The sequence below is a fragment of the Vulpes lagopus genome, chromosome 16 (genome assembly GCF_018345385.1).
Source record: "Vulpes lagopus strain Blue_001 chromosome 16, ASM1834538v1, whole genome shotgun sequence".
Classification (NCBI taxonomy): domain Eukaryota; kingdom Metazoa; phylum Chordata; class Mammalia; order Carnivora; family Canidae; genus Vulpes; species Vulpes lagopus.
The window spans coordinates 11,941,750-11,969,362 of record NC_054839.1 but is presented as its reverse complement, the minus strand read 5'-3'; the positions used below and the strand labels follow the sequence as shown (position 1 = coordinate 11,969,362).

The window sequence follows — 27,613 nt, the reverse complement described above, 5'->3', positions numbered from 1 at the left end:
ACAGGTAAAAAGTAAACAAATGTGGGGGTGCTTGGCTGGTTCAGTCAGAAGATCATGTGGCTCTTGAGCTCAAGGTTGGGAGTTTGAACCTCACATTAGGTGTAGAGGTTACTTAAAATAAAATAAAGGGGGGCACATGGCTGACTCAGTCAGTGGAACATGTAACTCTTGATCTCAGGCTCATGAGTTCAAGCCCCATTTTGGGCATACAGCTTACTTAAAAAAATAAAATGAAAAGAAATAGAAAAGTAAGTAAACGAAAGTGAAGTTATTCCCAAAGAATAAATATTTAGGGCCCAGTTAATCAGTATTCTAATATATAATCTGGCATTTCAGGATTGATTTTACTAAAACTCCCTTTAGGAGCACCTGGGTGGCCCAGTCTCCCATTGCTCAGGTCATCATCTCAGGGGTCCTGGGATCAAGCCCTGCATTGGGTTCCCTGCTGGATGGGCAGCCTGCTTCTCCCTCTCCAATGCTTGTGCTCTTCTGCTTCCCCATCCCCTTTCAAGTAAAGAAATAAAATCTTTAAAGAAATAAAAAAATAAAACTCCCTTTAGTGTGATTTGCTATTGAGTTATAGGTTTTGCAGATTTATTTTTCTTGTTATGGTAAGTAGTCAAGCCAAAGTGCGTTTTTGTTTTGTTTTTTAATCAAGAAGTTTTGCCAGTTTTACTGTATCAGCTTGAAGTGAAGAACGTGACTGATTGGGACAGTGTTTCTTCTTATAGTGGAAAAGCATTGCCTCTAATATTTGCAACTTGACTTCTCATCAGAGTCCCAAATGAGCTGATTTTTAAGATTTTATTTTTTAAGTGATCTCTATACTCAACATGAGGCTCAAATTTACAATCCTGAGATCAAGAGTTGCACGCTCTTCTGACTGAGCCAGCCAGGCACTCCCTCATATGAACTGAGTGCTATCGTTTCTAAAATCTCCATGCAGTGTTAGATGCCATTGCCTGACAGGTCATTCAAAGGGCATCTCTTCAAGTTGTCAGTATTTTTAGTATGAAAGTACCTGTCAGTTATTCATGAGATCCTATTTTGATTATTCCTTTTTGTTTGTTTTTTCATGACTTCTCCTCACCCGTCATTTAATTAGCTTTTTCCCCCATGCCACTGGTGGTAAAGAAATGCTTGCTGGGGTGCCTGGGTGGTTCAGTTGGTTGAGCCTGGGACTCTTGATTTAGGCTCAAGTTGTGATCTCAGGGTCGTGGGATCCAGTTTGTGGGGGGCTCAGTGCTCAGCGCCAAGTCTGCTAGAGATGCTCTCTCTCCCTTTCTCCCTCATCCCACTTGTGCACACACTATCTCTCAAAATAAGATAAATAAAATATTGGGATGCCTGGGTGGCTCAGTTGGTTGAGCATCTGCCTTTGGCTCAGGTCATTATCCCAGGGTCCTGGGATTGAGCCCCATGTCAGGCTCCCCACTCAGCAGGGAATCTGCTTCTCTCTCTCTTGTCTCTCTCTCTCTCTCATTCAGCCCCTCCCCTACTTGTGCTCTCTCCCTCTAAATAAATAAATAGCTTTATTATTATTATTATTTAAAGATTTATTTATTTATTCATGAGAGAGGCAGAGACACTGACAGAGGGAGTAGGCTCCCTGCAGGGAGCTGGATGGGAACTCGATTCCAGGACTCTAGGATTACGCCCTGAGCCAAAGGCAAATGCTTAACCACTGAGCCACCCAGGCGTCCCATAAATAAAGTCTTCAAAATAAAATAAATAAAATTTTAAAGAAAAGATTCCCTCTCTCTCTCTGCCTCTCTCCCTGTCTCACCTGTGCTCTCTTTAAAAAATGCATACCATTATAAGATGGCAGTTACTTTAAACTCCCTTAGTGTTTGTTTTTATTTCTTAAGGTATTTATTTATTTTTGAAGATTTATTTATTTTAGAGAGCACCAGTGTGTGCAAGATGGAGGAGGGGCAGAGGGAGAAGAAGGAAAGTAGACTCCTATTGAGCAGGGAGCCAGATGTGGGGCTTGATCCCAAGACCATGACATCATGACTTGAACCAAAATCAACAGTTGGATGCTTTATTGACCTAGTTGCCCATTTTTTTAGAGATAGTTAAATGCTTTTCAAGTATAGTGCTTTTAAAAGTTTGTCTCTAATTTTGAGTAATAATTTCTTATACATATTTATAACTAAGCACATTATTTATATGAAGTAAATATTTGTAATATTAAATGTGGCATGAATAATTTGCCTTTGACTGTGGTAGCACTGTAAAATATGTACAGAACCTCTAGTCTTTACTGCATTTTTTAAAGCTGTACTTTATCAGCATCTTGCCAAAATGTTTCTTCCCACAGCTTCAAACATACCCATATAGATAAACCGGACTGCTCTGGACCCCCCATGGATATAAGTAACAAGGCTTCTGGGGAGATCAAAATTGCCTATACTTATTCTGTTAGCTTCCAGGTGAGTTTGTTTTTATCTCTGGAATAACGCAGAAATTGATTTTAAATTCATACTACTTAAACTAATTAAAAATATTAATGATTAACCTTGTCACATAGATAAGCTTTTAATGAGCTGATGTGGAATAGTTTGTCAGTGCACCAGGCAACATAATCACATTCAAAACTTAAGTCTCCATTTAAATGAGAAATATAGTAAATTGGAGAATTAAACCTGATTAAATGTTAAGTCATAAGAGATACATAGAAGACAAAAGGTAAAGAGGCATAGAGAATAGTCTGAAAATGTCAAAGATTTAGGTAACAAGCATTTGGGAAAACGACACTATTTTGAAGTCTGGATTAGTATAAATTTTCATGGAGAGTTGATAGTAGATGATTTATATAGATTTTTGGGGAATTCAAGGGAGTGTTTTCATTTATGGATAAGTTTCTTTGAAGGATAGTAAAAGTTCACTTTATGAGAATCTTGGGCAATATTCTACTTCTGTTTTTGTTTAAGATTATTTATTTGAGAGAAACCACGTGTGCCTGTAGGAGTAGGGCAGGTAGAGGGAGAGAGAGCCTTAAGCAGACTCCACATTGAGTGTGGAGCCCAACACACGGCTCAGTCTCACCACCCTGAGATCACAACCTGAGCCCAAATCAAGAATCAGATGCTTAACAGACTGTGCCACCTAGGCACCCTCCACTTCTATTTTTAATTAACTTGGCAATCAAGTATAGTTACAACGTTTATTCTCCTCATGTAGTGTGTAATTTTGCAAGCCTAGTGCTATAAACACTATATATTTCTTTCTAGGTATTAAGAGCTTATTCTGGGTGACACCTGCCAGATGCTCAGTTATGACTCTATTGTTTCATAAGTATAGGTGGCATCAAAAAGAATAAAAATTAAGTACAGCTCTAAATTTTGATATCTAAAATAAACTTTCGCTAGTTAAAATTTATTTATTTATTTATTTATTTATTTATTTATTTATTGCTAGTTAAAATTAAAGCAAGACTTCAAAAAAATACAGGTAACTAGGTACTTATAGGAACTCTTATTATTTTTTATTTGCTACCGAATCTCATTTTGATTTTCCTAAGACTTGAGTTAGAGCTAAAGTCTGAAACTCATGACTAATCCAAGCTGTGATAATGAGAAATAACATTTGTTAACTGAATGGAAGGTCTGCGAGTGGAAACGTTTAAATTCTTAATATACTTTGTTAGCAAATGCTTATTTGAAGAGTTATGTTTTCTTTTATCTTTGTAGGAAGATAAAAACATCAGATGGGCATCTAGATGGGACTATATTCTGGAATCTATGCCTCATACCCACATTCAGTGGTTTAGGTAAGAGTACAGAGTTAATCCACTTTAGTCTGTGCTTATGTCTTGTCCCTTTGAATATCTTCTTTATTCTTTAATCCTCTCTAGTTCTCCAGAAGTCTGGGCTTTTGAGTTGGATAGATATATGTGCTCAATCCTGGCTTTAAGTCACTGTTTGTCAGTCAGGCCAGGTCACTGAGTTATTCAGAGTCCGTTTCTTTATCTAGAAATACCTGCCTCACAAGTCTGTCCCTGAGGATTAGAGGAGAATGAATGAAACAGAACATTTGACCACTTTACTTGAAATGAAGAAGCCACTGCTCATGTTAGGACTATTTATTATTATTCTCTCTTCAAAGCATGACTCAAAATTTTTATCTGGATAGTTTTTTATAGTGCCATCACTCTCCTTTTCCTACTTTGTTGACTGCCTTTTGGCATTCATTAACTTACTGAGTAAATTTGTCATAAATTTCTTGAGGACACAGATCTTTGTTGATCCTGGCAGCTTGTATTGCATTTATTTGGGCATAGTACTTTTTAATAATGTTGACCACAGACAAAAAAATTCTAGTTCTCAAAGGATTATAAGATTGTTATGATAGGTATATAAAGTTATGTATCCACTAGAAGGACACAGTTCTTTGAATCTGTTGGATTTCAGGTCAAATTTTGATTTTGATCAATACTGTTTTAATGTTACTGGATAAATATTTTAAAAAGAAAATTACACTACAGATTAATCCTGACACGCTTATTTCTACAGCATCATGAATTCCCTGGTCATTGTCCTCTTCTTGTCTGGAATGGTGGCTATGATTATGCTACGGACACTGCATAAAGATATTGCCAGATATAATCAGATGGATTCCACGGTGAGGGAAACATTTGAACTGTTCTTTGGTCTGTTAAGGATAGTCTTTATTTTATTCTTTGGAAAAAGTTGAAAAAATGGCTTTAGACAGAAACTTTCTTCTCAGAAGTTATCCTGAATTCACCTTTTCAAGTAAGAAATGATCCTTAAGAATTGGTATTCTCTAGAAACTTAAGACAATCCAGTATTCAGAGCTGCACTCTTCATAGCCCCATCTGTGTTAGTGGATTGTGTGGGGTGGGTGTAGGTGCATAGCTCCAGGTCTGTCCCCTGTTTTCAGCTCTCAGATTGGCCGTTCCCAGCATGCACCCAGCTTGTGAAACAGCAAGGCTGAGTGGAATTAACTCCCAAGCAGGTTTTATTTGTGTGTTTAATTTTTTAAAATTAATTTTAACTGAAGTTTATCATTTCAGCATTTTCGTATGTTCAGAGTTATTTAATGTCCCAACTTCATTTATTCTCAAAACACCTTAAGTTGCATATTTTACTTCCTATACTTTTTCATTGTATATCTATCATTATTTCCACAAAAATCATAGTGACTTGTAATGAATACAAAAAACCCAGATTTTATTGCTTTCTTTTCCCTGACTTCTTAGCCTTTTCCCCATAACTTTTCTGTCCTAATTAGAAAAAGAACATATTAATGTTACTAAGATTTTTAGCATTTCTATGCTACAGTTTCTTTTCTATTACTTTTATTGATTATTTAATTAAAATAATTTCAAGGGGGATGCCTGGGTGGCTCAGTGGTGGAGCGTCTGCCTTCTACTCAGGGCATGATCCTGGAGTCCTGGGATCAAGTCCCACATCGGGCTCTCTGCAAGGAGCTTGCTTCTCTCTCTGCATTCTCACGAATAAATAAATAAAATCTTTAAAAAATAGTAATAATAATAATTTCAAAGGCAGCTCCGGGGGCCCAGCAGTTTGGCGCCACCTTCAGCCTGGGGTGTGATCCTGGAGACCAGGAATTGAGTCCCATGTCAGGCTCCCTGCATGGAGCCTGCTTCTCTCCCTCTCCCTCTGCCTGTGTCTCTGCCTCTGTCTGTCTCTCTGTGTCTCTCATGAATAAATAAAATCTTTAAAAATAATAATAATTTCAAAATATTCTTCACAGTTGGCAATTTCAAATGATTGCTGAGCTAATATTTTTTGTTTTGTTTAATTTGTGCAGAGGTGCCATGAGATACAGGGCATGGCAACCCTGCTTCCATTCTTGGTCCCATTCCCTTTTCCTCCCTTCCTGTAGTGGTCAGAGTCTGTTGCAACATAATTCAGATCATTTTATTCCTGATCACAGCCCTCCTCCAGTGGCTTCTCATTTTACTCACATTGGAGGTATAGAAACCATCCAAAGGTAGTTATGGAACTCCCAGGGATAGAATGGTGGTAGGGAAGAAAAAAGGAGGTAGACACAGATAAACACGGGGGGTGTTTAGTAGGTGGGACAGAATATTGGTTGACTGGTTGACTAAGGAGAAAGTAGAAGAGGGAGAGAAAATAAAGGACCTTACTGGTTGTCGTAACTGAATAGAAGCAAGGGCAGGAACACAGAGGTCAATGTAGTATATGTTGGAATAGCCAGGTGAGAGGTGATGACTTGAACCTGGAACTAGTATTAGATTCTACTGAAATATTTTGATTTTTTTTAAATTTTTTAAAATTTATTCATGATAGGCACAGAGAGAGAGGCAGAGACACAGGCAGAGGGAGAAGCAGGCTCCATGCAGGGAGCCTGACGTGGGATTCGATCCCGGGTCTCCAGGATCGCGCCCTGGGCCAAAGGCAGGCACCAAACCACTGCGCCACCCAGGGATCCCCTCTACTGAAATATTTTGGAGATATTGCTGAAGATTTGTTAAAGGACTGTGGTCAAGATAGAAAAAAGGGAAGGAATCAAGGAGGATTCTAAGGTTTTGGGAACTGAACAGCTGGCAAGATGGAGCTTTTACTACTGGGTGACCAGAGATGGGGCCAGGGGTAGGGACGGTTCCTGCAGAAAGAGTAAGTTGAGGAGAGAGAATCCATTCAGGTGTAGATAATTCTCTTCAGGATGCCTATTAAATTTTTTTTTTATTTTTTTTTTAAATTTTTATTTATTTATGATAGTCACAGAGAGAGAGAGAGAGAGAGAGAGGCAGAGACACAGGCGGAGGGAGAAGCAGGCTCCATGCACCGGGAGCCTGATGTGGGATTCGATCCCGGGTCTCCAGGATCGCACCCTGGGCCAAAGGCAGGCGCCAAACCGCTGCGCCACCCAGGGATCCCCAGGATGCCTATTAAACAACCAAGTGGAGCTGCTTGTGTATTTGTGTCAGGGGAACAGTTAGGCCTGGTGGCAATCTTATTCATATGCTCGTAGCTAACTCTACCATACCCAGCAGAGTGGCTGTGAAACCTAATACCATTCGCTCATTTTGGAGATGAGTAAATGTAGATTGAAAAGGATAGAGTGTGGGCAGCCTGGGTGGCTCAGCAGTTTAGCGCCGCCTTCAGTCCAGGACGTGATCCTGGAGACCTGGGATCGAGTCCCATGTCAGGCTCCTTGCATGGAGCCTGCTCCTCCCCCTGCCTGTGTCTCTGCCTCTGTGTGTGTGTGTGTGTGTGTGTGTGTGTGTGTGTGTGTCTCATGAATAAATTTTTTAAAAATCTTAAAACAAGAAAAAGGATAGAGTGTGAGTAAAAATTAAGTCATTAATTTGGATCACAAAACTTGACTAGAACTGGTAAGTATCATATTGTAGTTGTCTATGTTTTTAAAATTTCTTAGTAACTTTTAAATTAGTTTAAATTATTAACTTTATTTAAAAATCAATTCAAGAAGACTATGTAAAACCAAAACTTGATAAAACTTCAGAATTGAAATAAATACTAACATTTGTAAGTTTAAAAAAATTTTCTGTATCAACATATTCACCAGTGAACAAACTGTCTAGCTGTCCTGTGATACATGTCAGTTAAGCAACTTAATTCCCATTTTAGGAGGATGCCCAAGAAGAATTTGGCTGGAAGCTGGTTCATGGTGATATATTCCGTCCTCCAAGAAAAGGGATGCTGCTGTCAGTCTTTCTAGGATCGGGGACACAGATCTTGATTATGACTTTTGTGACTCTGTGTAAGTATTAAGTGAAAATTAAAAAGTAAATACTTTTTCTAAGTAATCTTTTTTCTAAGTAATTATTTGAAAACCAGTCTTCCAGGGCACCTGGGCAACTCAGTTGGTTAAGCATCCAACTCTTGATTTCAGCTCATGATCACGTGATCACGATCTTGATTTCAGTTGGTGATCTTCAGATCACGGGATCCAGCTCCAGGCTCAGCATGAAGTCTGCTTGAGATTTATTCTCTCCCTCTGTCTCTCTCTGCTCGCATGCTCACGTGTTCTCTCTCTAAAATAAAGAGATAAAGTCTTTAAAAACAAAACAAAACAAAACAATGAAGCCAATGTTCCTAAGTGAAGTAGGTAGGCTACTTCCTAAGTGAAGTAGGTAGGCTACTTGATGAATATGTGTGCTTTGGCTATACATCACTTGGGGGCAAGGTTAGCTGTGCCAGAAAACTGACTTCATATCTCCCTTAAAACTGCATAGAGACCAAGCCTTTGTCATGGGCTGGGACTGGAGGTGATTAGATACCTGAAGACCATCTGGGTCTGAGTCTGGATGATGTGGAACCAGGGTCATACGGGTTGACTGTGCCACCCTACCAGGAGCCGTATGATTAGGATTCTAAGATGTTTTTGGCCTCCACTGAGAAAAACAAAAAGGAAAAGAGGAAATAGGGTAGGAAGCTTTTTGTAGACCTTCCTCATCTTGGAAGGATACAGGAAGCAAGACTTTTTTTCCTCTAGCAGTGTTCAGGAGAGATTTTCCTACACAACAAATACCTCTCCTTTGTGCCACCTGAAAATCTTCAGAAATGTTATTACTTACCTTTTTTTGTCAATTAGGACAACCTTTTTTTTCCCCCAGATAGCTCCTTCTCCCCCCTTAGAGTTATTGATCAGCCACAGGGATGGTTCTAAGGCTGCTCTATGGGAATACAGTATTTCTGCAATTTTCCTAATTGTAAGAAAAAAAAAAGGTATATGAATAGAGTTCTCTAAATTTTGCTATTACTTTCTTTATGTTTCCTTTATTGGTGCCTTCTGATGAATAATAACGAATTATTACTGGAAGAATTCAGAAACCACTGACCTTTTAATAATTTTAATGAACATTTGTTCTCATATTTGATTGCATATTAAATATGTAATACCAAAGTCATTTTATGTTAGTAAAATTACTCCAGACTTTTATGATGAAACTATATAAAATGCTTTACAAAGAAGATTCTCACTTCCAGGTGTCTGGCACCTGAATAAGGTTGAGAACCACTGATTTGCACCTTTAGGCTTACTTTGAAGAATGACTTGAAGATTAATTAGAACATGTATCTTTATCTACTTAGGTAAGGAGATGCAGCTGTGATGGGTAGACCTAGAATTCTTAAATATATTATACTGAAGAGGGTAGGTTGGGAGAAGTCATCATGGCAGAGATTTAGACACAGCCAGAGGATAGCATGAAGGCATTAGATCCCCCAGAGAGCCAGGAGCTGGAGCAGAATGGATGCTTTAGGATAAAATCCTGCCTAAAAATTGTATTGGGAGTTGTCTTCTGTCATCATCTGGTTCTTGTTGGGGTCTGCTAGAAAGTGAACTCATGAGGAAGGAAAGATTCAGAGAACCTAGGGATTATTTTCCTTAAATGCTCAAATATGAACTTTCTCCTTCAGAACAGTCCATTTCTCTGTTCTGGGGAGAATGAGGGTGTGCATTTTGGTTGAAATTTGGATAGGTCTTCTAAAGTTCCCCTGGTTGGTTTCCTACTCATGAGTTTCTCCTTTTGCCCCTCAGTTGGTGCTGAACAGAAGGTGTGGGTGGACATGTGCTTGATGTACACCTCAGGGAAACACTGGGAACTTTCTTGCTACTGGAATTAGAAAGCCACTTGGATTTCTTTCTGAGCAAAGCCATAACTTCTAAATCCCAGCTTAAATCCAGGAATCTCTATAAATATAAGATAGCATGTTTATTCTTATTAGTCAGGTGCATTATTATAAGGAAGAACAAATAAAACCAACCAACTAAGTAAAGGTAGAAGCCAGAATTTCCCTGAGTCAGTGACCAAGTCCTTCAGTAATTTGTGTTCCGAAAGCCAATGTGTACTATGAAATCTTTTTTCTCTTGTTTTACTCATTGATTAGATTTTGTCTTGTCTTTGAATGTTATAAGGTAATTTTCACCCAGAGGACCCGGTATTATTTTTTTAAAGGAACAAAAGTGGGACTATTTCATGGTGAGAATATCTTTATTCATATTAATTTTTAAAAAGCTGTACTTGATGGGGGCACCTGGGTGGCTCAGTCAGTTAAGTGTCCAACTCTTGCTTTTGAATCAGGTCATGATCTCAGGGTCATGGAATCGAGCCCCGCATCGACTCTGAGCTCAACATGGAGTCTGCTTGAGATTCTCTCTCTTTCCCTTTGCCCCTCCCCCAACTCATGCTCACACTAGCTCTCTCTAAAAAAAAAATTAAATGTTAAAAAAAAAAAGAACTCTGCTTGAATCTCAGAAGAGCTGAAAGTACTTGTGAATACCCAGTCAGCCTTCCCTGATGATAGGAAAGGTGGAGCCTGTTGACATAGTACCTTAAAATATTGCTAAGATTTAGTGTGGACCCTATGGTAAGACAGTGTATTCATGAATTTATTTAATTGTATTTAGTTTCTTGTTTAAAAAATGAGGTCGTCTTTTATCATTTCACAAAGGAAATAGTAACCAAATTTATAACTTAAAATTACGTATTTTTTTTAGTTTTTGCTTGCCTGGGATTTTTGTCACCTGCCAACAGAGGAGCATTGATGACTTGTGCTGTGGTCCTATGGGTGCTGCTGGGCACTCCTGCAGGCTATGTTGCTGCCAGATTTTATAAGTGTAAGTAAAAGCCACCCTGAATGAGTGTCAGATCAGAAATCTAATCATTGCACATGAGCCTTTGTGGCCAGCAGGTGATTTTCTTGAAACAGTATGTATTATAGGTATATATCTTTATTTCAAAGAAGCTTGTGATGTGGATGACCATCCCTATATTTATTTATTAAAAAGTATTTATATAGTGAGGTAAGCAAACTTAGATGCTGCTTATCCACCATCCCCTCTGTTCTTTTACTTTTAAGTTTTGGCATAAGAGGTTTGGCTGAACAACTTAGATTTGCTACATTCATAGAAACATATGTAGACTAATAAAGGAAGTAAGTATATTTATATCACTGATTTATTAACTAAAATAAATAATATATATAGTCATACCTTCTCTTGAATAAGAGGTCATGCATGCTAAAGAGCCCTGAAGTAATTTAATTTGCTTTTATAATATAATGAGCTGTAATCTTGTATTCTTGCTTTTCTAAAAGTAAAACAAAGTTCAGTGAAAAAAAACATCAAGGCCACAGGGTAAGGCTGGGATATGACTAGATGACTTAGCACATTTGCCAGGGTCAGTGAATGCCAGTGTTTGCCAGGGAATCCTGAAGTCTTCTTGAGATGATCTCATAGGTAACCTATAATTTAAAATGACAGGGAGGAGGTAAAAAAAAAAAACAACAACAACAAAACCTGTGCTCTGAAAACTATAAGATATTAATGAAAGGAATTGAAGGCACAAATGGGGAGATATACCTTGCTCGTGGATTAGAAGAATTAATATCATTGAAATGTCCATACTACTCAAAGCAGTCTACTGATTCAGTGTGATCTTTACCAAAACACTATAGTATATTTCACAGAACTAGAACAAATAAACCCAAAGTTTGTATGGAATCCCAAAAGACCCTGAATAGCCAAAGCGGTCTGAAGAAAAAACAAAACTGTGGAGGTATCACAATCCAAGTTTTCAAGATCCACTACAAAACTGTAGTAATTAAAACAGTGTGGTGCTGGCACAAAAATAGACACATACCAATGGAACAGCATAGAAAGCCTAGAAATAAACTCATATGGTCAATTAACCCACGACAAAGGGGGCAAGAGTATACAATAGGGAAAAGAGAGCGTCTTTAAAAAATGGTGCTGGGAAAATCAGATCACTTTCTTAAACCATATACAAATATAAATTCAAAATGGATTAAAGACCTAAATGTGAGACCTGAAACCATTAGACCCCTAGAAGAGAGAAAACGGGAAAGTAAACTTTTACATCAGCCTTAGTGGCATATTTATGAATATGTTTCCTCAGGCATGGGAAACAAAAGCAAAAATAAACTTGGAATTACATCAAAATAAATATCATTGTCCTTTTGCACAGTAAAAGACAAATATGTGATTTCATTTATATGTGGAATCTAAAAAAAAATACAGAGAACAAATGTGATTTGCTAGAGAGGAGGTGGATGAAAGATGGGTGAAATAGATGAAGGGGATTAAAATGTACTGATTTTCAGTTATAAAATAAGTCATGGAAGTGAAAAATACAGCATAGGAAATGTAGCGTGTGTATGGTAACAGATGGTGACTATATAATGGTAAACAATGAGAAATGTATAGAATTATGGAATCAATATGTTGTACACCTGAAACTAATACAACACTGTGTTAGTTACACTACGGTAATAAGTTCAGGGGGGGAAGTGCCCACCAAAAAAAAAAAAGAGAAGATGAGACAGAGCTAAGGTTGATGTGAATAAGGTTTGAAGTCAGACATGGTTGGGTTATGTACGCATCCTTAAAGTGAGGTTGGCTAGACTCAACCCCAAGTAGAAGTATGTTAGACTTTGCCAGATACAGTGCTCTTCTGAAAAGGTGAAGTCCTATATGTATGTGTGTCTGTGTTTTACTCTTTGTGGATTTTGTCAGTTTTTTTTTTCTTCTTTCTTTTCATCCTTTAGTAAAGGACAGGGAATTGAGGGTGTCATGTGTGTTTTAATGATATGATCAGACCCCTGCCTCCCATGCAGCACACTCCGTTTCTCAACTATGCTGGCTTTCTTTCAGTTCCTCTGTCAGGCTGTGTACCTTCACACCTGCTTGAGGACCTTACCCCATGCTGTTCACTGTGCTGGAAGTACCAGCTCATTCTCCCTCCCATCCCAGGCAGAGCCTTCTTTATTTCCTCTACATCCTCAGTTCTCCCAACTGCATATTAATCAGGTGGAACATTCAGAGACATGTTGTCATGTGGCCCCAGTCACAAAATACTTCATTTTACAGAATATTTCTAATGTTTCAATAAGTATATTTGAATTTTGTTTGGAATTGCATTAAACCCAGAATTAACCATTTTACAATAGTCTCTTTATCAGTAATGCTGTGAATTCAAATCATATACATATCATTTGTCATTTCGTTGTAGGACAAATGGTACTTAAACTTGCTTATAAACTATTACAACTTTTTTTTTTTTAAATCAAAGATGTTCTCACATCTCTGCCAGTTTCATCTCCAACTTTTAAACCGGAAGAGGAGGAGTGCTTTCACTTTTTTACTCTCTCTATATTTTTTTAAAAAAAGTTTTTAAGTGGGGGAAAAGAAATTAGAGAGGAGCAAAGGAGTTTGAAAAGTTGATAAGCAAATTTATTCTGTGAAGTGGCCAAAACCCTTCCACTCTTCTTTGTCACCTGATCTGACACACTGATCTCCCCACCGCCCCCATACCTCGGACCAGAAACTGTGATGCCAGGGGAATCCTAAAGATTTAGGCCTACTGTGTAAATTTAAATGTTGTACTTAGGTTTGAGGGTTCCTAGTTTTATAACCAATTCTGAAACTGGCTGCAAGATAAAGGAGAATCCCCCATATGCCCTTCCTCTCCCTAGTCCCATGGATTGAAACTGGCCCAGAACTTAAGGGTTTGTTTTATTTCGAAGTAAAAAAAGATTAGAAAAGCAGTGGTTTTGATGACCTTTCTTTGACGGTAGATTTATTATGCTGAAGCAAACATCTTGAGAGCCGGGCTTATTCAGGGAAGTCCTATGATGTGCATCTCTGATCTGGATCACTTGTGTAGGGACTGTCATATCATTTACTGGTGTGATTTTCTAGGAATGGGCCTCTAGTGCTGTCTGAAAATTTGTTTAATGTAGACATATATGATCATTTGGTTTGCTTTGAAGAAAAGTCTGTGTGTTATCCCACTTTTGTTTTCTTCTACAGCCTTTGGAGGTGAGAAGTGGAAAACAAATGTTTTATTGACATCATTTCTTTGTCCTGGGTAAGTGAACATTTCAATAGTAACTTTCTTTCATTATCATATTTTAGTTCCCAAATTTTCAATCTCTTAAGTCTTGAATCTTCTCTGTCTCTAAACCATGTACCATAGAATATTAATTTAATTGTTTAAAAAGAGATAAAAACTGAATATTTAATAAACATTTGTGCAGTGATTACCACATGCCATACCTGGAAAAAGTATCTTTGGACATGAGAAATTGTTACATTCCGTTTCTTAAAAGTCTGTTTCTTAGACTATGTAAGTTGGTCTGGCATGTTGTTGTGTAAGCCTGCATTGAAAGCTTTTGAAGCAATTTTCACTTGAACATGGTTCAGGCAAGCAAATATTCTCAGATAGAAAAATGTTTGATAGAAAATTTTGAGGGCAGCCCAGGTGGCTCAGCGGTTTAGCGCCGCCTTCAGCCCAGGGCCGGATCCTGGAGACCCAGGATCGAGTCCCACATCAGGCTCCCTGCATGGAGCCTGCTTCTCCCTCTGCCTCTCTCTCTGCCTCTCTCTCTCCCTTTCTGTGTCTGTCATGAATAAATTAAAAAAAAAAAAATTTTGATAGAAATCAAAAGTATTGCAGCTTTTAAGCCACCTAAGTGTCCATTGATAGATAAGTGGGGTAAAGAAGACGTGTGTGTATGAATATATATATATATACACACACACACACACAATGGAATATTACTCAGCTATAAAAAAAAAAAAAGAATGAGCTCTTGCCATTTGTGCCAACATGGATGGACCTAGAGAATATTACGCAAAGTGGTATAAGAGAAAGACAAATACCATATGATTTCACATATATGAAATCTAAAAGCAAATGAACAAAACAGAAATAGACTCATAAATAACAGAACAAATTGGTGGTTGCCAGAGGGGAGGGGGGGGGAAGCGGATGGGCAAAAGAAGTCAAGAGAATTAAGAGGTACAAACTTCCAGTTGTAAAATAAATAAGTGACAGAGGTGAAAAGTACATTATGAGGAACATCCTAAGCCAGTTCTTTTATATTTCTATCAACCCTTTGATTTATCTTTTTCATTCCACCCTTTAAAGTAGGTGTTCACCAGAAGGATAGTGAAGTAATGAGAGAAGGAGAAGGAGGGAAGGAGGGAGAGGAAAAGCACACAAGAATGCACCGAGAACCCAAGGGCGCAGAGAGAATTGGTATTCATCTAGGAAAAGAAGTACCATTTAATGACATGAAATTCATGTAATTTTATGGAAATAAACACCTACATATAGTTATTACAGTAGACACAACCAAATGGCATTTGATAATACTAAACATTGTTTCCACATTTTAAAAGAATTTAGTGGGGGGATCCCTGGGTGGCGCAGCGGTTTAGCGCCTGCCTTTGGCCCAGGGCGCCATCCTGGAGACCCGGGATCGAATCCCACGTCAGGCTCCCAGTGCATGGAGCCTGCTTCTCCCTCTGCCTATGTCTCTGCCTCTCTCTCTCTCTGTGTGACTATCATAAATTAAAAAAAATAAAAAAATAAAAAAAGAATTTAATGGACAGAGATGCTTCCTTATATTAATAAAAATCTCAATTTAGTTGTGATATAATTTGCATACAGAGAACATCAATAAATTTCAGCTATAAAACATGGAGAACTAATACAAGTTTGGCAGTATATCTAGGAATCAGCTAATATTCCAAGATTATGAATACTACCAATAGCAAATTCAATGTTTTTGTGGTAGTTGTAGTTGTTTGGGAAGAGGACTCTATTCACAGGAGTATTAGCCACAGGAAACCTTCACCATACCTGAAATAACTTGTCAAAACATGCGCCATTCATGTGACAAGTTTACAAAGTTAGTATGAGATACAAATTCACCATGTTACTTGATGAGAGTACCAAATGTATGAGGGGTTTGGCAGTGTACTGTGGCTACTAGCACAGAAAACATAGAAACAGACCAGATATTCATAGAAGCATGCTAGGTGTGACATCACAAACCAGAGGAAGTGTTAGAGGATGCTGGTAAATTGTCTATATGAAAGGAGAAATGGTCTTCTTACCAGTCACACACAAATCCGTTCCAGGTGCCATCTAAATATAATGGGCATAACAATTGGAAGAAATTATAAAAGAGTATCATCATGATCCCAGGTTAGGAAAGACTTTTTTTTTTTTTTTTTTTTTAGATTTTATTTACTTATTCGTGAGAGAGACAGAGGAGGGGCAAAGACCTAGGCAGAGAGAGAAGCAGACTGTATTGCAGGGAGCATGATGCGGGACTCAATCACCAGACTGGGATCACGCCCTGAGCCAAAGGCAGATGCTCAACCGCTGAGCCACCCAGGTGTCCCTAGGAAAGACTTTGTCTTAAATTACACAAAGAGTAAAGGGAAAAATTGATGACTGATCATATTAAAAACTGTGTGTGAGGAATGTAGAAACAATTTTAGTATGATTACAGCCATGTTTTTAAAAAGGTACTCATAGGGCAGCCCCGGTGGCTCAGCAGTTTAGCACCACTTTCAGCCCAGGGTGTGATCCTGGAAACCCAGGATCGAGTCCCACATCAGGCTCCCTGCATGGAGCCTGCTTCTCCCTCTGCCTATGTCTGTTCCCACCCCCCCCCTCTCTGGTGTCTCTCATGAAAAATAAATAAAATCTTTAAAAAAATAATAAAATATAAAATAAAAAGTACTCCTAGAAGAAAGACTAAAGGGAAATTTAGTACACACATTTACTTGTTTGGGTTCATAAATAGCCGTAAACTGGGAGAACAAAATATTTAACAAGGAATTATTAAATAACTAGAATATATAAATAACTCACATCTGTAACTTTGGGAAAGTTGTACAACCCAAATGAAAAATGAGCAATAGATGTAACCAGCAAGTCACAGAAATAATACCTATAAAGCTAACAAGCACAAGATGTTCAGCAGTAGTCATCAACAGGAAATGCAAATTACAACAACAGACTTGACAATCCAGAGCATGAAGAAATTTGTAAAGAGGGAACTTTCAGGGATGCCTGGGTGGTTCAGTGGTTGAGCAGCTGCCTTCGGCTCAAGGCATGATCCTGGGGTCCAGGATCGGGTCCCATAGCAGGCTCCCTGCATGGAGCCTGCTTCTCTCTCTGCCTTGTCTCTGCCTCTCTGTCTCTCTCATGAATAAATAAATAAAATATTTTTTTAAAAAGTTAAAAGGAAAAGTAATTTTCATAAATTGCTGGTGGGAGTTTAAGTCAGGCAGAACCAATCTGAAAAGTAATTTGACAGTTTTAAATTCGTACACTTCATAACTCAGCAGTTTTGTTTTCTTTGTATATAACACAGAAATTATGGTATTAATTACATATGATTGATACTATATCATTTGCTTCTGACTCAAGTTTTACCCTAAAGCCTATTGTATTTTTCAGGATTGTATTTGCTGACTTCTTTATAATGAATCTGATTCTCTGGGGAGAAGGATCTTCAGCAGCGATTCCTTTTGGAACACTGGTTGCCATATTGGCTCTTTGGTTCTGCATATCTGTGCCTTTAACATTTATTGGTGCATACTTCGGTTTTAAGAAGAATGTAAGTTTATAGGTGTAAATTTCAAATAAATTTCAGCTATGGAAGTTAGCATATGCCACCTTAAAAGATAGAAAAGTATCTTTTAAAAATAGATGTCTAAAAGATATATACTTACCTGTATGGTCTGGATTTCACAGAAAATGGGTGATCTTTTAGTTTGACTGGAGTCATTCTTAAAATAGCATTTTTGGGGTATGGTAGAAAAAAAGTCACAGATGTAAATTTAGATTTTAAAGTTTTGTAAGTAAAATAGGAAATGAAATGCTAATTTAAACTAATGAAAACTTTGACTTTTTTTTTTTTAAATATATATTTTTTTAATTTTTATTTATTTATGATAGGCACACAGTGAGAGAGAGAGAGAGGCAGAGACACAGGCAGAGGGAGAAGCAGGCTCCATGCACCGGGAGCCCGACGTGGGATTCGATCCTGGGTCTCCAGGATCGCGCCCCGGGCCAAAGGCAGGCGCCAAACTGCTGCGCCACCCAGGGATCCCAAAACTTTGACTTTTTAACATTAAAAATAATTGTGTTACTTTTTTTCGAACTTAAAAAGTATGGCATTTTTTCCTTAGCATTAAGTATTTGGTTTCGGAGGGTTTTTTTAGGTTTTTAAAATTTTTTATTTAAATTTAGTTTGCCAACATATAGTATAACACCCATCATCTCATCATGTGCCCTTCTTAATGCCTGTCACCCAATTACCCTATGCCCCCCTCCCAAATTAAGTATTTCTCCATTACTTAACATAGTAAACTAAGAGTATGGGTTAGGAAGAAAGCTGTTGGAAAAGGGACTATAACGTGACAGCCATTTTTTTTAGCGTGAGCTTTGTAATAAATTTTATATGGTTTTCCTGCTAATACTTGATTTTAAGGAAGATTCTCAGCAAAGCTCAATCCTTCCCTCCCCCAAGTCTTTCTCCACCTCTGCTGCCCTTTTCTGCCCTCAGAATAAGAGGAAAATGAGAATTTATTCTTCACTGTCCTTCCCACTTCACTATCCTTGCTCTTCCTGAAAACATCCAGTCCACAAGGTTAAAAGAAATATAATGTATTACTGTCATACACTTTGGAAAGGGGACCTAAAATATCCTGGCAGAGACTGTCAGCGCTTCGCTGTCTCCACTACACCTACCATGCCAGCCTATTCCTAAGATTTTTCAGTTCTTCGGCATTTTGTTTAATTTATTATTTTAAATCTATGTACTATAAATAGTGACCTGACAAGATTTAAAACTTTTTGAATACATAGATAAATAGGTATTTGAAACTCTAAAAATATGCCTGTTAAAAATACAAACACTGAAGAACAACATGACAATTCTCTACCTTTACGCATGCATATCTACATGTAAAATAATTAGTCCATGGAAGTAAAATCTCAATGAGAATACCAAGTTTTAAGTTTTTGACATATCATCACAAAAACTATGGAAGTATGCTTTTGAAAGAAAGTGAATTTCTACATATGTACCTGTTTTACCCCTCAGCTATGTTTTAAGTACTTTAAGTTTCACTTATTTTTACTCTACCAGGTCATGTATTGTGAAAGGGAGAATGTTATCAATACCTTATGGTCATAAAACTTCAGATAGCCATTCATTGTTGCCTTTGTGTTCTTAAGTCTTAGTAGAATTGAGATTTTTTTTTTTTTTAGAGATTTTTTTTTTTAATAAAGATGGCATTGCCCATCTCCAAATAAAAATCTATTACAGGGATCCCTGGGTGGCGCAGTGGTTTGGTGCCTGCCGTTGGCCCAGGGCGCGATCCTGGAGACCCGGGATCGAATCCCACGTCGGGCTCCCGGTGCATGGGGCCTGCTTCTCCCTCTGCCTGTGTCTCTGCCTCTCTCTCTGTGTGTGTGACTATCATAAATAAATAAAAATTTAAAAAAAATAAAAAACAAAATAAAAATAAAATAAAAAAATAAAAATCTATTACAATTTCAGAACCAGCTGATTTCTTACAAGTATTAATTAAAAGGGAAAACCTAACTCTACTTTTGTTTTAACTATTATTTTTAAGTACTGTATTATCTCCTGTGTATTTCTTTATCTAAAGCCATTAGTGGATAACTGCTGGAAACAGTTGTGGCTTGCTCCAACAGACAGACTGAATATTGTACTGATAGAGTCTGGGTTATTCCTTCTAAATACACATTTCAGCTTGATGACTGAAGTAGACTTGTATTGCCAATAGTGTCAGCATGAAAGCTGAGAAAAAGGCAAATAGTCTAATATAGAGAAGAATTTTTAAAATAGATTAATTATGAATCCATTCTTTTTTTTATTAAAGGCCATTGAACACCCTGTTCGAACCAATCAGATTCCACGTCAGATTCCCGAGCAGTCCTTCTACACAAAGCCATTGCCTGGTATTATCATGGGAGGGATTTTACCCTTTGGCTGCATCTTTATACAGCTTTTCTTCATTTTGAATAGTATCTGGTAAGCTAAAGGTGAAATCCTCTTATTCTCATTACCATTATATTACCATTATATGTAGTAGCAGCTTGCTTTCTTTGTTTCTCTGGATGACTATCTTATAAACTGTTACCCAATAATCAAAAATATTAAGAGCCAAAAGGTAATTTTATTTTTTACATGTGTGAAAAAGAACAGTGATAACAGTAGCTGTTATTAATTGAGTACTTATTAATTCTCTTAATTCTCAGACCTCTGTGAGGTGGGTATTATCCCCATTTTAGAGAGACAGAGGTGAAGCATTGGATTTATTTGTGTCACACAGTTACCATGTAACAGAAATTAACCTCTCTCTCCAAACCTGTGTTATTAAATAAGTAATCTATACTGCTTCAGAGAAAAGATACTCTGAGCTTGTGATAAAAGGGATTCAAACTAGCATTGGGAGAAGCATGGAGGTAGATGACCTTCAGAGTTCTTACTAATCCCAGGATTCCTTCATTCTCTTGATTTCTTATTTGCACGGAGAAACTTATAGTGCTAATTTTGAGCCAGTTTATTAGGGTATATATACACACTGCAGTATATCATTATTAGTTGATCACATTGGTATGTTACAATAAGTACCAAGGTTTGCAATAGCTTAAAGTCAGAACTGAATCTGAGCTTTTTAGCGATTAGAACATATCTTTCCTTCCTGATTTTTATAGCATTTTCACAACTCACTGTTTCTTTCACACATGATAGAAACTATGTACGACATGGAACCCTTTTTTAGTTTGTCTCTGCCTGTCCATTAATTTTTTATTGAAATTATTTGCCTCGCTGGTAGACAATTAGACTAAGCATATTTGAATAAGAGTTTCAGGTTCTATGTGAGTGAAAAGGCAAAATCCAATGACATTGCCATATCCTTTCCTCTCCCTGCCCCACCCATACTCCATCACTGTCTACACCTATGAGAATTTGTTGTCTTTGATTAGTTGGAGCAAAAAGCAAACATTTCCTAGTTCAGGGAACATGAAAGGATTGTGTCAGTTAGTGTGTCAAAGAGAAAATGTTTATAGTTTAATCTTGATGTGTTCATTATAGGTCACACCAGATGTATTACATGTTTGGCTTCCTATTTCTGGTATTTATCATTTTGGTTATTACATGTTCAGAAGCAACTATACTTCTTTGCTATTTCCACCTATGTGCAGAGGTATGTATTAGCAGTGCTCATTTATATTAATTTGTAGACAGTGTTTATAATTTTGGCATAAGGCAACTTTGAATAATATTAATTGAACTAATTTCTGTAAATATGTGTTTGTTAAGATAGAAATTGACCTGTATTCCTAAATCAAATGTAGCTCTCATTAGGAATCGATTAGGATAGTATCTTCAGTTCAGTATATTTATTTAGAGCTTAAATTTAAAATGTTAATTTCCTGAGAATAGCACATTATGCTGAGTTTTCCTTTTTGAGTTTTTAAATGTCTAAATTGAAAATTCATTAAAACATTTCAGTGATTACATTATAATGAATTATATTCATGGCAAACTGATGGCATTCTTTTTTTTTAACTGATGGCATTCTTATGTAGAATTAATTTTTAAAGGTCTAGATTGTATTAAGTCATTTATTTTATAGTTATTTTCTATACAGGAGATTGAATCTGTTCAACTTGAGATGCCTTTTTTTTTTCCAAAATTAAGGTTAAATTCACATAATTTAAAATTTAACCATTTTAAAGTGAACAATTAGGAGACTTATTACTACATTCATTTACAGTGTGGTACAACTACCACCCTTTCTAATTCCAGAATATTTTCATCACCCTTAAATAAAACCTTATACCCATTAAGTAGTTACTTCCCCTTTCCCCTCTCCCTCCCAAGACCCTGGCAATCACCAGTCTGCTTTCTGTCTACATATTTACCTATTCTGAACATTTCATATAAATGGAATCCTATAACATATGGCCTTTGTGTCTGGCTTCTTTGACTTAGAATGTTTTCAAGATTCAGTACTTTGTTCCTTTTTGTAGCTGAATAATATTCCATTGTATAGATATACCCAATTTGTTTATCCATTCATCTGTTGATGGAAATTAGGCTTGTTTCCATCTTTTGGCTATTGTGAATAGTGCTGCTATGAACATTCAGGTACAAATACTTGTTTTGAGTACCAGTTTATCTTTCTTTTGGGTATATACAAAGGAGTAGAATCGCTGAGTCATGTGGTAATTCTTTAACTTTTTGCAGAACTACCAAACTTTTTCACAATGACTGTACTATTTGCATTCCTGCCAACAATGTACAAGAGTTCTTCTAATTTTTCTACATCCGTGCCTACACTTGCTGTTTTCCTTATTTATTTATCTATTTTTCATGTCAAACTGCTTTATTACATCTTAAATAACAGTAGTTTAATATAGTATCTATCTTGCATCCAGCCTCCTTGCCATACATTGACTTTAAAATTAAATACAGTGAAGGGCACAGGGTGCAGAGAGCTCTACAGAGGTGTCAGTGGAAAGGAAGGAGGGCTTGTGTTTATTTTCTCTGCCAGATCCAGACGTACTGCATGTCACAGGACAGTTCTGTACAGCATGCTGCAGAAACAGAACAGAGAGAAGCCACCACTGCTGCTGTGGAGTGGGATTGGGTACAGGGAGGTGGCCCATGGCACTGCCATCCAAACACTGCTGCCGGACACACTGGCCTCCAGTAGGACCAGGGAGGTCTGTGTGTTAGAGAATGATCTGCCTCAGATGGAAAAGGCTGGCAGAGATAGGCCATGATGAATTTATAGAGGAAGGCCAGGGTCTCCATCCCCTGCCCCCACCCCCACCCCCACCCATGAATCCAACAATTTTCATTTGGAGCAGGACTCTTTTTTTTTTTTTTAAAGAAAGAAACAGTGACTAATCCCGCTGCCCAAGCATGTAGCGCTTTTGGCTGCACTGCTTCCCAACATTTGTGCACAGAATAGCAGCAGTGAGTGGACAGAGCCACAGTGGTTACAACTGTAAAGAGGTTATTTCTTAAAAGAAAAAGAACATCTAAGGATTGAGTCCTATATGCGCTTTTGAGTATTTCTACAGCATGCGATTCTAAGAGTAAACCCACCCAATATGGCAAACGATGAAATTTTTTAAAATTTAACTTAGAAAGTTTGAGGTCATTATTTTCAAAACATTGATTTGTACATGGTTTCATACACAAATAATTGACTGACTATCCAAGCAGAGGACAGGCGCCTCTCTGGAAAACAGGTTCCTGATTGGGGGCGGGGGGGGGGGCAGGGCGCAGGATAGTGTTAGGCTATTATTATGAACTTCCCTCTGACTTCACAAGGAAACCCAAGGCGAGATTAAGAACTAAACTGAGAAGGCAGGGAGGACAAGTCAGGGAGCAGACGGTGCCTAATCTGAGTTTACTATTCATCATGCATTCAAGACCAGCCATAACATGTGCTTGGTTCCTTTCCTTATTAGCATCTTCCTTTCTATGCCATGTTTATGTCTAACAATTATGTGACACGAGACAAAAAAAAAAAGAGGGACTCAATTTACATCATTAACAATTTCAGAGAGGCTGTACCAGACCCTCTTCCTCTGTATAACTACTGAATGACAGGAATAGATTTTAAAAAGGAAATATGGGGGGATCCCTGGGCGGCGCAGCGGTTTAGCACCTGCCTTTGGCCCAGGGCGCGATCCTGGAGACCCAGATTGAACGAATCCCACATTGGGCTCCCGGTGCATGGAGCCTGCTTCTCCCTCTGCCTATGTCTCTGCCTCTCTCTCTCTCTCTCACTGTGTGCCTATCATAAATAAATGAATGAATGAATGAATAAATAAAAAATAAAATAAAATAAAATAAATTAAAAAAATAAAAATTTTTAAAAGGAAATATGGGGCAGCCCAGGTGGCTCAGCGGTTTAGCGCCGCCTTCAGCCCAAGGCCTGATCCTGGAGACCCGGGATCAAGTCCCACATCGGGCTCCCTGCATGGGGCCTGCTTCTCCCTGTGCCTATGTCTCTGCCTCTCTCTCTCTCTCTATCTCTCATGAATAAATAAATAAAATCTTAAATAATAAAAAGGAAATATGGGATCCCTGGGTGGCTCAGTGGTTTGGCACTTGCCTTTGGCCCAGGGTGTGTTCCTGGAGTCCCAGGATTGAGCAAAATCCTGTTACAGACACAACCTGAAATTTAGAACCTATTACGAGATAAAATCCTCAACTTGTTTTGCATGAACAGCACAAAATAGGGTCACTGACCTAAAATTCAAATGAACTAGTAAAAAAAAAGTGTGTGTCTGCCTCACAATTACACTCAAGTTTACCTGCTGGTTAGCACATTTATTACAGTATTTCCTTTTAAATTGATCCAAGACAAAAAAAAAAAAAAAAAAAAGACACAAAGACAATGGTCCCAGGAGGAATAGACAATTTGAGTTTACAGCACAGAGGTTCTTCCCTTCTTGGGAATTGTGCTCTTGATTTCAGCAATAAGTGAAGGAAAAGGTCTTACCCTTTTAAAGTTCTGAGGGGGTGCAGGGCATCCATGTTAGTAGGAGTGGATTGGAAATGCTGTCACTGTAACGCTTCAAGGTTGGAATGATCTTCCAGTCGCCACAGCGTCTACCTGCTGTCAGTGTTAGTTCCAGATCTTGAGGAAGCTATCCCAGGACCACATCACCGCAGCCATCCCATCGTCAGTCACCCCCAGGCAGCTGACACGGTTGTCATTCCCAGCCAAGACACCTGCTCTGTCGGCCTTGAGTGCGTCCCACACGTTGCAGTTGAAGTCATCGTACCCTGTGAGGAAGAGGCACCCGCTCTTGGAGAAAGACACTGAGGTGATCCCACAGATGATGTTGTCATGGGAGTAAGTCATGACCTCCTGCTGTGCACGAAGGTCGAACAGCCTACAGGTGGCATCATCCAAGCCAGTGCAAATGCGTTGCCATTTGGAAAGAAACAGATGGCATTGATTTTGGACTCGTGGCCAGTGAAAGTTTGCCGGCACATCCCTTCTTGCACATCCCAGAGTTTGGCTGATACATCACAAGCACCAGAGACAAACAGTCTGGTGTTGGGAGCGAGAGAAGGGCTCATAACATCCCCAGCGTGTCTAGTGAATGTGGTTGTCTGCTGGCTGGTCTCAATATCCCACAGAGCACAAGTGGTGTGCCCAGAGCTAGTGATGATCTGATTGTCATCCAGGAAGCGGCAGCAGGACAGATAACCTGTATGTCTGCCAGTTCACGGCTCACACATACATTCCCTTCACGAGTTTTCAGATTGTAAATGGAGCAAATGTTATCCAGGCCACCACAGGCCACATAGTTCCCAGAAGGGGCATATGCACAGGTCATGACCCATGAGGAACGCAGAGGGATGGCATGGACCTAGTTTGTGGCATAGCTATCCCAGATGATCACTTTGTTATCCTGTGAGGCACTGACCAGAAGCCTGGAATCTGTGCCCCAATGCATGGCATAAGTTTTCGTCAAATGCCCTCAGCGTTAACCTGGTGTGCATCTGGATTCTTCCTACTGGGTTGATGTTGTTTGTGATCTGAGAGAGAGTTACATCTGCACGTGCCTTTCTGACATCCTTAATTTGGTTTTTAAGCTGCTCGGCCTCCTGCCATAACTAGTCAAGTTCACTCATCTTCAGGTCCTAGTGCTCTTCAATGCCAACTCAAGGAATCTGAGGTCTTAATTCAGAAGTGCTTCTGGTCTGGTCTCCAATGCATGAAAAATTGTCATCCCAACTCAGAAACTTCCATAGAGGAATTGAGCAGATACAGCTGATACCACTTCTGTGCGCTGTATAATTTAAAGGACTTGAGACGTGTCTCAAACACCTCAAAGAAGCATACGGGGAGAGGGTGTCCCCCAAGTCCAAGTGCGGCCACCACCCGGGCAGAAGGGTCAGCCTGTTTTCCTTTTTTTTTTTTTTTTTTTTTAATTTTATTTATTTATGATAGTCACAGAGAGAGAGAGAGAGGCAGAGACACAGGCAGAGGGAGAAGCAGGCTCCATGCACCGGGAGCCCGACGTGGGATTTGATCCCGGGTCTCCAGGATCGTGCCCTGGACCAAAGGCAGGCGCCAAACCGCTGCGCCACCCAGGGATCCCCTGTTTTCCTTTTTATTTTTTTATATTTTTTTAATTTTTTTTTTTTTTTTTAATGTATGATAGTCACACAGAGAGAGAGAGAGAGAGGCAGAGACATAGGCAGTGGAAGAAGCAGGCTCCATGCACCGGGAGCCCGACGTGGGATTCGATCCCGGATCTCCAGGATCCGCGCCCTGGGCCAAAGGCAGGCGCTAAACCGCTGCGCCACCCACCCTGTTTTCCTTTTTAAAACAAAACTATAGCAATCTCTTAGTAGGTGTGAGGTGATATCTCACTGTAGTTTTGATTTTCATTTCCCAGTGACTAATGATGGTGAGCGTCTTTTCTTGTGCTGTTGACCATCTGTGTATCTTGTTTGGAGAAATGTCTATTCAAATCTTTTGCCCATTTATGAACTGGGTGGTTTATCTTTTTTTTTTTTTTTTTTTTTTTTGAGCTGTAAGAGTCTATATATATTCCGAATACTAAATACTAGATCCTTATCAAATAAATGAGAGAAGACATTTGCAGATATTTTCTCTCATTCTTTAGTTGTCTTTTTACTTAATTAATAATGGCCTTTATGCAAAAGTTTTTGATTTTGATAAAGTCCGACTTCTCTATTTTTTGTTGCCATATCTAAGAATTCATTGCCAAATCTAAGGTAATGAAATTTTACCTCTATGTGTTTTTTTCTGAGTATATAGTTTTAGCTTATATATTTGAGTCGATCCATTTGAGTTAATTTTTGGTTGTGATAATTAGGAATCTACCTTCATTCCTTTTCATGTGGATATCCAGTTTTTCCAGTACCATTTGTAAAAGAGATTATTAGTCTTTTTCCATTGGGTGGTTTTGTAACCATGTGGAAAATCCATTGACCAAAGATGTATGAATTTATATCTGGATTCTTAATCAATTCTATTCTGGTGGTGTATATGCTGTCCTTATGCCAGTACCACACTGTTTTGATTACCATAGCTTTTTTTTTTTTTTAAGATTTATTTATTCATGAGAGAGAGAGAGAGAGAGAGAGAAGCAAAGACACAGGAGGAGGGAGAAGCAGGCTCCATGCTGGGAGTCTGACGTGGGACTCGATCCCGGGACTCCAGGATCACGCCCTGGGCCAAAGGCAGGCGCTAAACCGCTGAGCCACCCAGGGATCCCCTGATTACCGTAGCTTTGTAGTAAATTCTGGAATTGGGGAGGGTAAGCCCTCCAACTTTGTTGTCCTTTTGTGAAGATTATTTTGGCTATTCAGGACCCTTTAAAATTTCATGTGAATTTGGGATCAGCTTTTCCTTCTTTTGCAAAAAAATTGGAAATTTGATAGGAATGGCATTGAATTTTAGGAGTGTATTGCCATCTTAACAGTTTTAAGTCTTCCAACCATGACATGGGTGTCTTTCATTTGTTTCAGTTGTCTTTTTAAAAAAACAAAAAACAATGTTTTGTAGTTTTCGCTATGTAAATCTTTCACGTCCTTGGTTGAATTTGTTCCTAGGTATTTGATTTTTTGGGATGCTGTTGTAAATGGAATTTTTTTTTAAGATTTTTATTTATTTATTCATGAGAGATAGAGGCAGAGACATAGGCAGAGGGAGAAGCAGGCTCCTCGCAGGGCGCCCGATGCGGGACTTGATC

At 38.5% G+C, this 27,613-nt stretch overlaps 1 protein-coding gene and 1 pseudogene across 1 annotated transcript in view; one reads left to right on the top strand and one right to left on the bottom strand.

Annotated features, from left to right (window-relative positions):
- Positions 1-27,613, top strand: part of TM9SF2 (transmembrane 9 superfamily member 2) — a 59,349-nt gene that overhangs the window by 26,217 nt on the left and 5,519 nt on the right. Inside the window, exons 7-15 of the mRNA XM_041731213.1 lie at positions 2,324-2,435; positions 3,696-3,775; positions 4,518-4,626; positions 7,608-7,740; positions 10,483-10,602; positions 13,816-13,873; positions 17,267-17,426; positions 19,723-19,874; positions 20,943-21,054. Of these exons, the coding sequence (XP_041587147.1) occupies positions 2,324-2,435; positions 3,696-3,775; positions 4,518-4,626; positions 7,608-7,740; positions 10,483-10,602; positions 13,816-13,873; positions 17,267-17,426; positions 19,723-19,874; positions 20,943-21,054 (1,036 nt within the window). The remainder of the gene's footprint in view (positions 1-2,323; positions 2,436-3,695; positions 3,776-4,517; positions 4,627-7,607; positions 7,741-10,482; positions 10,603-13,815; positions 13,874-17,266; positions 17,427-19,722; positions 19,875-20,942; positions 21,055-27,613) is intronic.
- On the bottom strand, positions 23,934-25,777 carry LOC121477033 (annotated as a pseudogene).